The following is a 17,213-nucleotide window of genomic DNA, read 5'->3' as shown; positions in this document are numbered from 1 at the left end:
GGCAGGTCTTTCAGATCTAATTAAGATCAATTCCGGTGTAACAGACTTGGCGAGCGCCTTTTCCCTCCCGTCAAATCCCTGAGCTCTCCGGGCGTGGAGAAAACCCGCGGCTCTAATCAATCAACTCCCGGCAAAAACCCGCGAGCTCCCACGATCAGCACATTAACACACTTAAGCAAATTTCATCATCTCTGCCAGTCTATTTGTCATCACAGTGGTGGCGCGTCCACTCCACTCACTGTATTATAGCTGCTGCAGGGAGAGCAGCCAGCCACACGGCTCCGTCTATAGAGGGCGCTGGGGAGCCCTGATAACAAAAAAAAAACACCCCAGGCACCTATTCCATAATCAAATGAATAATTAATAAAGAGTGTGTTTGTGCTTCATAGATTTTTTTCTGTGTGTTAAACCAATAATTATAAGAATTATAAGATCCAGAGTTCCCCCCAGGTTTTTTCGTGTCTCCCATGAGGGGTTGAAGGCAGCAAGTTTGGCATCTGGGAACACAAAAGCTGTGCATCCTTCAAGGTCCACCTTAATGCCCCGCCTTAAAAGGCGGAGTCCTACATGACTGACAGTTAGGGAGCACTGACAGAGTTCAAAGCTCCCTCTGTGATGGGTTTTTCCCAGCATAGGGGGTGAAATCCCAGCGTAGGGGGCCTATATAGAGCTAAAGTGCCGGGGAGGACCCTGAGTACCCAGCAACATTCAATTTATCTTATGCAAATAAAAAAAAAGTCAATACTGAAATAGAAAATTTTATTATTATTGTATCATTTATGCTTCCATAACAATCCTTCAATAACTCCTTAAATGTTTTCCATAATTGCGATGAACATATATATATAGCATCTAAGGAAAACTATAATTTAGAAGTAAATACGAGCACAACACAGTAATATAAACGGAATGAAATGTGAAAATTTTGGAAAGTGACTTTTTTCCCCAAAAACTCGAGAGATTTAAGTTTCACATGAGTGACTGCGAGGTTGATAACCACAGAGAACCAAATAAACACTTTAAAAAACACCAGCATAGAGAATTCATTATTCGTTCATATTCTTTCACGCGCTTATCTCATCTCCCAGGGATGAGAAGTGGGGTACACGAGGGACAGGCGTCAAGCCCACAACAGACCCTCACTCCTGTGGTCAATATAGAGTAATGAACCAACCTCTATGTGTTGAGTAGATGGTGAGAGGAAACCCATCCTAGCAAAGGAAGACCAAGTAGTACTCACCACTACTCTGTTGCGATACTCATGAAAATAACGTAACGCACCATCATCCCACTCCATGACTAGAACTCTTAAAAAAAAAAAGGCCAATCCGGCTGGGATTTGTCTTCTAATGATATCCAGCTGAATAATGAACTTTGTCTCAAGAACTGAAGTGACAGGCGGTGAAAACACCAGGGACGTCATTAATATTCGGGATTTGCTCAGTTTACAAAAATATCTCACCCTTCTCTCGAGGACGGAATTAAGACCAGCCATTACTTGGAACATAATGAGGATCTGTTCCTGCCAGGGCCAAGCTTTTATTTTCAGCAATTGCTGGTAACAGCTGGGTGAGTCTGAGGGCGCTGTCTAGGCAATGCAAATTGCATTATGGTAATTATTGCGGGATATTGGACCACGGGAAACATCGAAAAGGCTCCCTTGCGATGGTAAAACTGCTCATTCTGAAATGGAAAATCTAATCATTGATCTCAGCCGTGGGAGCTAAAGCAAGTCTTTCATCCTATTGGGCTGCAAGGTGCCGGCCTGTCCTTGGGTGAGACCCTCCACCGGGGCCCAAACCCAAAGAAAGTAAACCTCTTAGGTCCACGCTGCTCGGAACACACGTTTCATAATCCTATTTGATGAGCCAATATCCTAATGACACTTGATGTGGCCTCTTTGCCTGCCCCCTCAGTCGCCATAATCAGTTTGGCTAAAGAAGGCACTTTCTATCCAAACACGGGTTCTAAGTCAGGTCAGGACTGAAATAATCCTCTCTATGGCGAGTGAGCGCTTAATGGAAAGGTTTCAAAGTGTCATTCAGAAGGGTCTTTGGCATGAACCTTTTTGGTTTGAACTCTGTTTTGCAAATTTGAGAGCGACACCTCCATTTTAACCTAAAATAAATGAACTCTAAAGAAGCCTCTCTGAATGACGTCTCTATACTGAAAACTGTTAACATATTACTTTTAGAATTGAAAAGAGTTTGTGCCCGGTTCAGGTGTCTTCTTCTTCTTCTTTCAGCTGAGGTGTCACCACAGCAAGACCCCTCCACCTTTAACCTAACTCTTCCATCCTCTCATCACGCCATCATGTTTAAAACTCACAGGGTCCTTGCTTCTTTGGTTATCTTCTTCATCTCCAACACCGTCTCTCCTCTACACGTGTCCAAACCATCTGTTCTCCCTAACTTGGTCCGACAAACTTCTGCACAAGACAAACTTAAACCTCATTTCTATTCGGCAGTTATTCAAACGAAACATATCAAAGGGGATATTTTGAGGAAGCTAAAATGCAACAGCCATTGAAAGTTCAGCGACTAGACAAATATTTATATTTTTCATGACCTGACTGAGCATGGAGTTAAATAAGTTGGTTATAAATAAAAAATATTTTAGCCTAAGTTAGTCTTTCAGGCTAAAAGAAATACCTGTTCTGGTAAGTAAATTTTGCACCGACATGCTAAAAAGGAGTTGTGGATTTGGACAATGTTTCTGCAGTCGTAGTGGATTTATCACAATCACACCCTCTATAAATTCCCTGAGATCTGGAGGTACACTACAACGAGCACTGCCTTTACCCAGAAAGCATTGCTGCACTAATGGTTCACTCATTTATTTTCTTGGGGGGACAGAGGGGATGATACATGGGCACCCACACACACACACACACACATACACACACTCAAACCTATGTGGCATCAAGTTCCCTTTTTATTTTTTTATTTATTTGTATTTGTTAAATGTGTTTATTATTTGAATTGAAAAATAATAAAAACATTGTTTTGACTGTGAGCAGAAAGCAAGGTGACGGGAAGAAACCCACAAAAGAAGCAAATAAATAAGCAATATCGATTATATGATGTGATTGAGGTTGTTTACACGTAACCATGATTTCATATTGATGTATCTGAAAAAAAGTGATTTGGTAATTACAACGATCATTATTGGCAGCACTATTATTAGCTAAGAAAACGTGGGTCTGGATGACCCTGTGAAGCAGCTTTTGGAGCCCATTAAATTCAGACGACCTTTTTTTTTTTTCGGCCGAGTCTCGCTAGTCCATGACAGAGCGGGAAAGGGCTGCGGGTGGGGAGGGGGAAACAAATAGCCCAACTCATCTTAGCCATAAAGAAGGTTGCGCCACAACCCAATAAGGTCCTGACGCTGATGAATGCGACCGGGGACAGTAAGGCGACCCCAGCCAGAATCCACTCGAAATGAAACCACAGGGATATAAAATAGGTTATTATCGTTACACTGTGACAGCCGGACAGACGGAGGGCCGGAGATGGATGGACACACCAGGTGACTAAAAAGGAGGTTGAGCAGGAAGAAGAGTGGAGATTAACGGGAAGAGTGTAACTGAATATAATAATAAAAAATAATACTTTCGGACGTAGGTAAGACGCTGGAGAAGTTGGGCTTGGAAGGTCAAGCTAAAGACCATACTTACTATACAATAATACACGATATATACAGTACACTTAATCCCAGACAGGAAACAGCACCGACACATCGACTCATTTCTATCAGTGGCATGAAATCGGATCAAGAGGAACTCACCGGCATGGGCATGGGCGGGGTGACAGGTGAGGGGAGGCTCCGGGCCGGAGACTGGTTCGGTCGGTGAGGCGGCGACTGTTGTGGGTGTCCGGACGTAGAAGAGCAGGCGGAACCTGGCGACGGGACGGACGACTGCTGCTGGCTGGGCGAAGTCATGTGATGCTGGGACGACAGCTGGTTCTGTTGGTGGTGCTGCTGCTGCTGCTGGTGGTGATGGTGCTGCTGCATCTGCTGGAGCTGCTGCAGGTGCTGGAGCTGGGAGTTCAGTGACGAGGTAGCTGCGGACCAGGCGACACCATGCGTTTTTATTTCACCACAAACACACAGGAACTGCATGACACCTCCAGATGATCCAACACACCTCGGACAGAAACGCATGTATACAGATGTGGCAGCTGATTGGTGAGAGACAGATGTAAATTGCACGGTGTCACAACAAGGTCCTCCGGGGTTCTTCCCATGCATGACGGAAATTTAATTTCGATAGTTGGAGGACGAAGCTATCAAACCTGACTGATATGATTATTCTCTCTGGAGCCAAAAGTCTTCATTCTCACTCAGGAGAACGTCAGAATATTTGGCTTAATGGCGTGAAATCTCAAAGGATGGAGACATCCATCTTCAGTGGATGACTTCTGAAATAAAGCCATTAACTAATTGGATCCAATAACTGCCCGCCATTAGAACCTCATTTCAACATTTAAATGGTGCTAAATTTTTATGCTGTTAAAAAAAGAACAGAGCACTTAAGACTGGAGCATACGGCGCAGCACCACAAAGAACTGAAGCGTTACATTATAAAATGAATGGCGTAATAGCTCACACCTTCAGTGTCCTTCTGGCATGTCTCAGAAACCCTCTGTGGAGAGTTCTAACACCTCAGTTGAGGGAGATGTTGGCTGGAAATCATTATGAAACCAGGTCAATTTTCATATGCTACATACCACAGTGGGGGCTAAATCAACACAGCTGACACATTGTATTTTCAAGAGCATGTTTATATATTGTTTTCCAGGCTCCTTTGCAGCTCATTTTATCGAAAGAGGTGCTGAAGATGCTGTGCTAACATTTCCATCATTACTGTTGTGACGTGACAGTGGTCAAGGCGGCCATATTAACTATACAGTGTGGCTGGAAACCCTGATATTTTTTGCTTCAAGAAGGGACACACAAATGTTTCTTGGGGGTGGTAGATGAAGGAAGGCAATGTGTTTATTTTGAAACTACAGAGATGCTAAAATTGGCTTCTAAAATAGCAACCAATGTTGCATTGGGTCTGTGACTTAAAGACTGCATTTAAAGTTTTTTTTTTTGAGTTTGACAGGTGTTGTAAAGTAGAGCTAAAAACGTTTTGCTTGCCAAAAATTTGTATCGCAAAAGTGCTTGCTTTCAGACTGAAATGATCACATGCAGATTATTACGCACTGAGCATTCTTACAGGATCAATAGCTACAAATGAACGGATGATAAGTTGATTCTCGGGACACCAAATAAAAACTGTTACATTTGAATCTTCAAGTGTTTCGAATAAGTTCTGAATTGGATTTCAGCACTTTACCACACAATGTGCAAAGCGTGAGCTTTTGTGAGCATTTATTGACGTTGCCGGCGAGCTCTTGTGATCACAGGCATAGACAAGTGTGTATACATTCAGAATCAATGCCGCTAAATAATTGAAGTACAGTTGTCTCATAAAATATGAATAAAACATCAGGCCAGACGAGTCTTTGATTACTGCGGCCACTAGGACTTCAGGACCGGCACAGATGAACATTTGATGAGGACCCGTCTCTTTTCCCCAGCAAAGGAAATCCAGCATCTCTGGACCAGTAAACAGTACACTTAGATTCCTTCTGCCTCCTGACACATTGACACCTATCTCACAGCGGCGTCATGAATTATATATCTTCAGCGTTAACGGCAAGTGAGTCCTGGAGCCTTCGACGGAACCCTGACAAGGCTCTGCAACTTCACGACAACAAAAATGCGGAGCGCTGCTTAATAAAAGGGAAGAATGGGGTTCTTCAATGAGGATTTTTTTGTCAAAGAAATTATCGAAACAGGCCAAGATCAAAGACGATCGGAGAATTTCCTCCAGCGCCGACGTTACGCTGAGGAACAAGAGGAACAACAAAAGAATATGAGGCAAAAGAAAACAAATACAGAGGGAATATGGAAGAAGCCCCATGTGGCCTTATTATAAGGGCTACACCGCAGGTAACTATATGCTTTAACAGCAGTGCTTTATAAATTCTGTCATCTTGTTAAGGCTGTCAGGACCACTGACCCTCCCTTCATCTCTAACTGGCCAACTGCCGTTTTGAAGCCATTCTTTAAACCGCGGCTTTGGTTGAACACATAATCCTAACAGCTTGTCTCGACTAATTGTTTGCGCTCTTTTCTCCAGCAGACACGGGGCCGAGGACGAGAGCTTCACTCATGATGGAGTGAGGGTGGAAGAGTGCCGGGGTTCTGTGGAGCTCATTATATCTCCCACTGTCTCTTTGTTGTGCTTTATATTCACTCATACTGCAACTGCAATGAAGCGTCAGCTTACTTACCCAGAGGTCAAGAACAAGAGGCTCCTCACTTTCTATGATAAAGTCTGAGTCAAGGGAAATGACGTGTAAGGTGCACTCCTCAGGTAAACTGAGTACAAAACTAGATCCTTCTCTTGAATAACACCATGTACAAGTCATCACCGAAGATGAAAAAATACAGCTCTGGTGTTTTTGATAGCAGATATGGCCACAACTTGACGTCTCACTCCCAAGGCGTCACATCACAACTATTTTCTCATGGACTTTAGCGGTGCATGTTGAGGCGCAGGGGGAGACAAATCTTACTACTCTTGCACAACATTGCAAAGGAGAGGATGGGGTTTCTTTTATGAGACACTCCACTCAAAAAAAAGCTGAGGAAGGCGAAACAAGTGATTGAAATGTACATCTAAGGTATCAACGTGCAACGCAAACTTCGACGTAAACTATAATAGTCATGCAGAGAATGAATGTGACGTGTCTTGGTTCTAGCTAAAGCTTTTGGCTGCGATGATGATGTCACCCGTGTTCCGAACCCCTCGACTTTAAGAAGCTAGCTTGTCATCGAGTAACAAATCCGACATTGTCACTGAAGAGTGTTATCTGAAGAGTGTTTTCGGGGGTGACAAAACTTTAGATAACTAAAAAACAAGGAGTACACATGGCAGTCCTGCAGTAAGTGGCACTTTATGTCTCTGAATCTTTTTGCTAACAACGAACACGATGGCACACTGATAGTCAAGCTTGTGCTCTGTTTGTACACTGTGTACAGTCAGTTTTCGAGCACCTGCCAGCTAGTGATATGTTTGTTTTTTGAGAGGTTTTGTGGGGCCAGTCAATCTAAAACATTGAATAACCAAATAATGAGCCTGGGCACCAGTTGGAAATCTGACATCTGGGGAAAATATGAATTTATGTTTAGATTAAGTTTTGCACAGAAAAAAAGCACAACTAATGAAACACATGTACAAGTATTAAGCATTACAACAAAACAAAAATACTTCTCAACTGATCACTGGTTTAAACTAAATTAACAGCCTAACAAATGTTGAAGAATTTTGTTCTGTTCTTCTGACATAAATTCACCCAGCCACGCAACTGTAGACCTACAGCAGTGTATTGCTTTTAGACACAACATAGTCTCAGAGCTCTTCGGAGCACCGGTGAGGTAAAAAAATCAAGCATTATCTTGACTGTCCCAACCCGGCTCCTGAAGTACCGGAGGACGACACAAGACTGATTGTCAGAGGTCGGGAGGCTAGGTCAAAGCAGGCCCATTCGTCAGACGAATCGCTATTTTCGCTTCCTGTGTGAGGAGGGTGTGGTGGAGGAGACGCAGTCTCTTGTTACCAGCCATGTTTGTTATAACAATCTGAACCTCCTGTAAAAAAATTCAAATTAAAATTAAATAGAAACAATAGAAAATATATTACGCTAACCCAATAAATAGAAAATTGCCAATTGACAACCCTAAGGAAAAGACAAGCAGTAGACAGATCGGACAAATATGTCTTATCTATAGGTCACCATCTGGTCAGTCAATCGTTGTCTGGTTTCCCTTTCCTCAGACAATGTCCACAGGGCTCTGACACAAACCTACATTTCAAGCTGTGTAATGAAATCTGGCCATTTATATTAGTATACATGATGAATTATCATAGTACTACCACTGTGAAACGCATTCCAACCACCAGTCAAGGCTAACTGCTAACTTCAGATCCTGAGACATGATACGACACAAACTGCAATAAGATGGTATAAGCCTTTATTGCCCATATGGTATTTGCTATTTGGGGTAAACGCTAGACAAATTGATTCCTCAGCCTCAAACAAATATTTTTCAAACAGCATTGAGCAAGGTCATTCTAAAGGTCTAAAGTGACATGATGCTGCCTCTCCAAAGTTGGCTTGCATGTCAGCTAGTTCTTTGTGGTGATCAAATGAGACATATTGGCATTAAGTACTTGACTACATGTTTACAGCTAGGTTATACGTGTATTGGTCCACTGGCGTCTTTCAGCTGTGATCGACTACAGCATGTCATGAAGTAGGCAACTTAAATTTAGGATTGCAATTCATTCCCTCCAGAATTGCAGTATTCGACCAGATGCAGTTCATAAATATATTTTGCAAGTGAAACATGATGTACTGGACCATCACCACTGGGTTCTCTAGTCTCGCCTGAGTTGTGAGGACGACCATCTAATGTTCTTTATGGAGTACAGTTGATTAAGTCAGTACTATAGAAATGAACTGAAGAATGTGCTGAGGCACTGAATTCATCACAAATAAATGGCTATTCAAACACAACCAAGTCAAGATGTCCGTCGATCACATGCATTTACCACCCCATCTTTATGGATGAGACACGAAGAGAAAAAAGTCTTTACCATGAAGTACTGAAGGCCACATGATGAACTGAATAAGGTGTCTATTGATGACAAAGACATGGTTTAAGACGCGCGTCACTACTGCCGCGGCTCTCCTGAACATAATTTCAGCGAGAAAGCGGGGCAGGGTTCAAATGATCCCCAACGACGTGCAGAATGTCTTTGGCATCATTTGAGAAGGCGCTAAATTAACAGCTAATCAGCGGCAGTTAATGAAGTTCTCCGATGTGACCCGGGTCGGTATTTTAGGAACTGCTGGTGTCTAAACACAGCTGCCAGCGGAGAGGTGAGAGGAGACAAACAAGCTGCCCATTACCGCTCCGCCGCACGTTCCACGGCTGAAGTCCATAAAGCACCTTCTCGATTGCCTTTTCAGTGAGTCACGCGGATAATTACTGCACTGGAGGTAAAGAGATTTAGACTCCCTCAGATCTGGTCATTATGAAGGTGGCGAGAACAAGGTCACTTCTGCTCTGCAGGGGAGAAGGTAGCACTTTGTAAACTGCTGGTTTAGAGTCTTCTAATTCACTTTGAATAACGTGCCACAACCATCCAAAGATGTCAGAAACAAATCACTATTCGAGCTGCTTCTACATCTTAGAACACCAAGGTTAGAGAGAGGTCATATTCAGCTCCAGGACCAAGCAACTCAAATCCAGGAACCAACACATTGAGTTCTTATAAGACGTATCGAACATAATCTGACTCAAGTATGAGTGAGGAGCAAATTTATTATACCAAAGGATTCATATTGGCATTTTCTATTTCATCAAATATATATATATAACTTCCCATTTTTTTTTAATTCAGCTTTTGTATGAATACAATACAGTAATTACAAGTGTCACTATTTTATTCTTTTAATTATGTCCCCTTTGTTTCCAACATAAAATAATTTAAATGTATCTCATTTCTAACATTAAATCCAAGGTAACAATGAGAGTATTTCATCTTTAATGTTGTAATTCCAACAAGAAATAAATAAGTAAAATACAAATTACAAGAACAAAATTGCAAATTTGTTTTCATACAATGTTAATTTCCATTTACTTTGGAAATTTATTTTATTTATTGAAGAACAGATTCAGTAAGAATCTTTCAATCTTTTTTTCTCGCTGCCTGCACCCTGTGGCTTATATGACGAAGCGACTAATATATGGATTTTTACAGGCATCAAAGAGCGTCAAGCTGCCAAAATAGTGAGCCTTGTCACATTAAACCAATGAACACAGGTGTTTTATTGACCTTAAAGTGCTCAGCAACAGAGCCGATCTCCTGGAGGACCAGAGACAAGAAGCAGCAGCTGAGACCGGCTGTAGTGACGGGAATTCGGACACGTGGGCAAAACAGCACTTTTTGAGTGCTTTACTGTCAGTGAAGGACGTGAGGAGTTGATGATTCAAGTTCAGAACATTGCCCAGTTTGTTTCATGGGTCAGTCTCCATGCTGGAGTCCGTTTTCCAAAGTAGTTTAGAAGTGATCTTCATGCAATTTTAAGCCGGGTGCACCTGTGACCTTTCTACGTCGCAGACAGCATCACTGCTTATGTATGAACAAGATCTCTTTTGCTACCGGTGCGCTTTATTGTCCAGAAATTACGGTACTCTGAAATGGATGGATATGATTCTTTCACACTGACCCCATCAGTTGAGGTGACATGTCATCTTTCCAACACTGTAGATAACTCTTCGACCATGGGCTACCATTGGTGGTCCCTGTTAATGGAGTCTATCCCAGCTACAAAAGGTGAGAGGTCTTGGGAACCCTGGGCTGGTCATCGTATGGCACTTGTAGACTGACCACTACACACATCTACAGACAATTTAAACCCAATTCTGATTGCTTTTGGACTGTGGGAGGACAGAAGCCCAGAACGCACAACATACAAATGACATTTTATGAGAAATTACAAAGCTGTGTGACACAGAAAAAAACTGTTTTTAGCTAAACAAATATTCTTCTGAACCAAAATGTTCTGGCATTAATAGCGATCTTCATTCACAATTGACCCCCTGGAATATTTCTAAAGAGCCCCGGCGGACCTCGGACCACACTTTGTCGATCGATAACGGAGCGTAAGCAATACCAAAAGGGCAACATTATCGAATGCTGAGGGATTTTCTTGTGTGTGTAACATCTCCATGGAGAGGATTGGATTCTTTGAAATGCTTCCCCCAGAGTGAGAATTGTACAACGCAGCTTGATGTTGCCTTGCATCACAAAGTAAAAGCATTATCACCAGATCCCTACGAGTCGTGGTTTACTCCACAGAAAATCCTGCGGCTCTGACACTCCGGTACCGACTCTTTCATATGTATGTATATATATTTCAGCTGCTCAGTAGCTCCAGCAGCAGATCAGAGGCACAGGCGAAGCCCGCTGTGTCACTCACAAACACTTTGATTCACCCGTTTGGTCAATGTTTCATTTTCCTGCCATGTTTCATGTCAGGCACTTCTTTGGACATTAAGACTGTTATCCTCGCTTGGTTAAATGGAGCCAGTTACTTGCTACTTTTACTATACCATGCTGAAGACGTCATTAGGTATAAAATAGATCAAAGTCGAGAGTTCAAGTACAAAAAGCAAAAACAGATGAGAAATTCTTCACTGACTCTTGTTTTTGATCCATTTCCTGACAGACATAATCCCAGATAAGATTTAAATTTGAGTCAAAGCGGACTATTACGCTGACTCCCGTCCACTGCGTTCCTCCAGCAGTAAATGTAGCCCCTCATTCTCTGTGAGCTTTTACTGTCAGTCAGAGAGCACTCAGTCATCTCCGAACATCAGCCCCCCCATATTGATTTTCCCTCCCACTGAAACAGCCGCATGAACATAAATTTTGCATGAGGCTTTTACTCTGGGCCTTGGCTTTGCTCTGACGACACATGATGGGACTGTGAACACGCTGTAATAACCCCCCCGCCCCGTCTGGCCAGTACCACCATTCTTTTTAAAGCTAAGGAGGAGGACAGAGAGGAGGCGGTCCTGCACTTTCTAGGCGCTGAAGGACGAAGCTAGTGACCCCTCACTGGGATCAGCAGGGTTACAGCAAAGCTCAGGGCCTTACAGAAAGAATAAAAAGATGAAAAGTTATAGCTCAAAGAAGCTCTACACTCTAGCAACAAGGTTTGTGGGGGATGCAAATTAAATTGAAATTAAAGTAACTAACCTTTGCATTGACAGGTGAGGTGGCTAATTCCACCAATGAGGAAACAGACAGCCACAAAAGGTGACACAGTCTTGTGCCTCTCATTGAGGAAACAGCTAGGCGATTGGCCGCTGTGGACCTGAGTGGAGGGCTGAGCTGTGGAGTAGCTCGGATCAACTCCATAAATCATCTCAAACAGGACGGTTTTATTCAATTTAATCTCGTAATAAACAAAGAATACAACTGATCAACTCCTGTCAATGCAATTATTCATGCCACCTGCTGAAGATTAAAGGCCCATTTCGGGTCCTAATACGGACGGAGTTGTCTGTCCGTGCTCTGCATTGGGGGCAGTGTTGCTGTTACCACCTGATACATAGCTCTAAAGAGAAACAAAGCAGGCATAACAATGGCGGAAATTCTCCGACCTCCAGTGGCGAAATATTTAATGGCATCACCGACCACCACCTCCTACAGTGCTGCCTCTCTTTTGTCTTTCGTGCAAGAGCTACATTATCAGTACTTTTTACACAGTGCAGTTTGTCGTTTTCAAACTTTTGACTGTGGGCTGCTCCCCCTGGTGAATAAATTGGTGAACAGCAATACCAACATAAAAAACGTATGGAAGCATGTGAGCACAGGTGCAATTTTGTATGTAAAGGGAGCATCAATGGGCAGTAAAGACAATGGCAATGGAGCTTGATCAACCAATGAAGCAAACTATTTTATTTCTGAATATGAATTCCTGACAAGAAGTTTGTGTCGAAGACGAAACAATGAATGACACAATGCTGTGTTCTCTCCACTGCAGCCTAATTTATTTTATTATTTTATTTACATTGTTTGATAGATAGATAGATAGATAAATAGATAGATAGATAGATAGATAGATAGATAGATAGATAAATATGCACTACAAACTTTGTATTGCATACTGTATTAAAAGTCAAAACATTCATGACTTTCCAAGACAGCAGAGTCCACACACGAAGAGTGTTGTTGGTGATTTAAAACAAAGTTTGATATTCCAAGTGTCAACAGACTGGTGAAAAAGTAGATGTCTTCAAAATATTTTTTGGAAAGTGATGCCAAATATTTGCATTTTGGAAAACCAGAATGGCTGTCCTCCATTATCCCGACACTGCAGATGTAAAATAATTGTAAAATAATCAAAAGCAAGCGTGAGAATGAGGAGGACATCACAGGGCTTTTGTTCTGCCGTGCCGTACATATGCTTTTGATAGCGCGCCACATACCCAGAGTGCATTTGGGCAGGAACAGGAGAAGAAAGTGAAAAGAAATTCAGTGGGATGAAATAAGCCCAAACAATGGGATTTGCTTTCCATTCTTCTGCCTCCATCTTCTGTCTTTAATTATTCCCTTTGCTTGTCTGAGGGAGCGTGTAAGCACTTTCACGCAGCACAACATGCCCGGCAGCACAACAGTGTCTGCCTCACTGATGTGGAGGCTTCTGAGTGACACTGAGCCTCTTGTGATTATTAATGCTCTTTAATACAACACAGAGGCGCCACTGTGATCGAGGAGGGAAAACAGATTCAGAAACGCATGCATTGGAAACACAATGCAAATGGAATTGTGTTCTACACATTCTCGCTGCTATGTTCCCTGCTAATGCTCATAAGATGCAAAAAGAAAATGTGTATTTGATAACAAGCGCTGCCATGTTGTGTATGGTGTTTAATGGAGCCTCCGTTGATCCTGGTGGGATCCTTTTGTGCCGCTTTAGTAGTTTCTTCCTGAATCGTATATGAGATGCAGTATTTGAGAGGCCAGAGCGATGTATGATGAATGAAGTAGCATGCTACTTATACGCTTATCGTGCTCACTGACTAGCAACAGGTTCAGCAAAGGGCAGCGGCAGTAAATGAAATTCCGCAGCGGGACAATATATCATCAAAAGAAATGTATGCACCCCGAAACTTACACGGCAGCTTCGGACGTGGACAAGGCGCCTGACGGAGCTGAGGAGGGGTGAGGATGAGATGGGGGAGGGAAAGAAGAGGGGGGGTTCGGGGCGTTGGAGTTATTTTGTTGAATCAGTTCTATTTTCATACTGGCTGATCTGTGTCTTTTAACCATTTCACTGCAACCGGAAAATGAGAGCAGCAGAGCTAATTTCACAGTGAGACAACCCACTGAACAACCCCCACCACCGTCTTTGGGGAGGGGGCTTGGGCGACTTTGTCTTTGAGACACAAGCAAGTGCATTTCTCTTCTGTTTCCAGTGATGGCGTTACAATGCATAGTCCATTTAATACTGATGATAAAATGCTACATGAAAAAGAAGCGGAAGCAACTATACGCTCTTCTACGAGAAAGTCACCAGGCAATGTCTTGGATTTTAAGTAAATGGAATGAAAATCTCGTCTGGAATTGTGCTGGTTTTGGAGGTGGTTTTGGTATTTAGTGTTTAACTAAATGAATTAAATGCAGTTTCATTGCAGGGACTGGTCTCCTTCAACTGCGTCTTTTTAATTGTTCTAACGAAGAATCATGGCAGGCAAGCTGGTCTTAAAATTTTTGTCATTGTGTGTAGAATGATCGGGTCATAGGGGTCAAACAACCCTGCAAGAGAGTATTTATCGGCACTAAAACACGGTCATCAAATGTGAGCGATGGGCTTATACATTTGCCTAATTATGTCTCAATATCCAAACAAACATTGTGATCAAAACACTTGTTTTGTTTTGTTTTTAGTGGCCAAAAGACATAAATTCTCGCAAAAATGTGTCACTTAGAGTTGCAGACCTAAAACTACGACAACTTAAAACATACATAAAATCTGTTTTCATATATGAATCTCTTGGTTTGTGTTTTCATGCGTCTAAGCGAATTATGAGTCATCTGATCCACCATGTTTCTCCTCTAATACGTAGTCAGATATTTCCTTGCAAACAAGGTCCCCTGTAATCCTGCCACAGGATCCATCTGTGAGGTGTCTGCACTTGGTCCTGGAATAGCACCCGTGGGACCGACACGCTCCTTAGATGTCCTGCGGGACCTTTTAAGCGGCACTGATACTGATAAAAGCCCCCGCAAATCTGGCCCCCAGATACAGTAGCCATTAATTAAGCTAATGAGAACGCGGTCAGCAATTAGTAACCACAGATAGCTTTTAGCCGCGGCTCAGACGTCTCCGCCCATGAGGAGTTTGGTTCCACAGCATCTGCTGACAAAAGTCACCGTGGCCTCTTTGGTTTCACAGACTGGGAACTGGAGAGGCACTTTTAAAAATGACCTCTGCGTGATCCCGAATGACTCCCAAAAACCTTTCTCCTGTTTGTTCTTTTCACTCGTGTTTTTCTTTCCGCGAGCTCAAGGAAAATCCATACAGCCGTACACAAGGCAGCAGTGGGAGTAGGAAACGTTCGCTGCACAGGCTATTGATCAAAATTAGAACATCTGTGGCGAGTGTAAAGACTATTGATTTAACCATAATGCCACATTGATTTGCTTGTTTTATTAAGCCTATAATAGATACACATTAATAACACGCTGCTTTACATTAGACCCACAGATACAGATGTAGAAAAGGAGGCAGGAGATCTAAATAATGCTGCTTATTTAGCTCATTCTTTTGGATTTTATTCCTCAACTGAACGAGTATGTGAAGAAGTTTATTGAGGCTACTTTGGGTTAAATATTTGAGATCATAATTAATGACATCAATGAAATTCTTGCAAATGCTTGGCTTTTTCTTGAATTCAGGTCGTAGAAGTGAAAGTGGTCCGACCCCCTGGACAGACCTCAGACACTGGCATCTGTGTGGGTTCCAGGTGGGAAGTCCTGTGTCCTCCCACAGTTCAAATACATGAAGGGATGGGATGCACCGTTTGGTGTATTAAAATATTCTAAAATTATAAAACCATCTGACCGTTTTAACCAATCCACTGAAATGATCGGACAGTGATGTGTCAATCCACTTCCCGCTAGCTCTCATATGAGTCCAAGCTCAGTGATAGCATGAATCAAAATAAAAACTCAACACATTCTCGTTCTCCTAGGGCATCACATATCAACTGTCTAGTTTACTTCACCGTCCCATGTCGAAGCAGAAGTGAAATCAGTGCGAGTGAAGCTTATGATCATGCCTACAAACTGGAAACAGTTTTAAGGAGCGCCACTCCATGGCTTCAGATTTTGCTTGGAGAAGAGCTGACCAGTGGGGAACAAAGGTGAAGTTGTCCTGCTGGATGTATGGCGGAGATAAGGCTGACTGGAACTGTGTGTTTAGGATGCAAAATCACATGGGAACATCAGCATGGAGGAGTGGGATCTCTGCTTATCAACGTATCACTCGTTTGCCCACAATGCTTTCAGTAAATTAAGTTCAATGTTCTTCAACTTCTGAAACTATATGGAATCTTGTTATGATATTGTGCGAGTAGTTTCTGGGCTGAGACTGGAGTTGTTCAGCAGCTCACTAATAAATCCAGTTAAAACAGACAAACTTTGGGCAGTTTTCTCTGGCGCCATTTCTCACTCCGACAAGCTAGCTAGCATACTGTTGTTGCTCTCAACATGACCGCAAATGTAATATTATTTTTATACGTCATTTAAAAGTATGACATATTTATTAGTGATGCATCTGTGTTTCAATTTTCATCGTGCTTCTTGTCCACTCTGAAGACAGAAAAAAAGCCTCTTGTGTCACAAACGTACATGTAGAATATACCAGTGTAAAACACTCTCACTCTGCAAGAACAGCAGAGGAATCACTCACATTACTGGAGAACGAGTAATAAAAGATGCAGCCGTGCTTTTTTACACAATCCCACATTTACAGCAGCGTACGATAAGACCACTTTCATTCCAGTTCAGTCCCATAAAATTACCATTAACATTACAGCTCATGCAGAACATAGATAAATGTAAAATGTCACCCAGTTCTGCCAGGCGGGAATTCCAGCTCCACAAGATTACCATCTCTGTCTGCTCTGTCCCACTGCACCTTGTCTAATATTTCATTTACAACATTTCATAAGTTCATTTTCCCCTCACTGGCCATGTAAATCACAAATCAATTTTCATTTAAAATGCTCGACTACAGATTGCTGCTGAAAGGTTCGGCGCGGCAGCCTCGTGGCAGACCTTTGGCGAATCTTACGGAAACAGTCTGGAGGAAAAATTGAGATGTAATTTTAGTGGAACAACTCCAGGCCAAGCGGTCAAGGCATTTACAGGAGGCAATTGCAGAGATATTAGGAAAACAATAGCGCAGCAAAACAGCCTCTTACGGCTGGTTTTTATTCATCAGATTCAATACTTCCTCATTTATCGGCCTTGTAATACCTGGATCCATTAACAAAAGACATTAACACAA

The 17,213-nt window shown here is 42.4% G+C and overlaps 1 protein-coding gene across 3 annotated transcripts in view; it reads right to left on the bottom strand.

Annotated features, from left to right (window-relative positions):
• The window catches only part of pou6f2 (POU class 6 homeobox 2), a 105,757-nt gene that overhangs the window by 42,732 nt on the left and 45,812 nt on the right, over positions 1-17,213 (bottom strand). For all 3 annotated transcript variants that reach the window (XM_053858473.1, XM_053858474.1, XM_053858475.1), the window contains one exon: positions 3,787-4,064. In XM_053858473.1, the coding sequence (XP_053714448.1) occupies positions 3,787-4,064 (278 nt within the window). The remainder of the gene's footprint in view (positions 1-3,786; positions 4,065-17,213) is intronic.

The sequence above is a fragment of the Synchiropus splendidus genome, chromosome 3 (assembly GCF_027744825.2).
Source record: "Synchiropus splendidus isolate RoL2022-P1 chromosome 3, RoL_Sspl_1.0, whole genome shotgun sequence".
In the NCBI taxonomy this organism is placed as follows: Eukaryota; Metazoa; Chordata; class Actinopteri; order Syngnathiformes; family Callionymidae; genus Synchiropus; species Synchiropus splendidus.
This window is presented reverse-complemented; position numbering and strand designations above follow the sequence as displayed.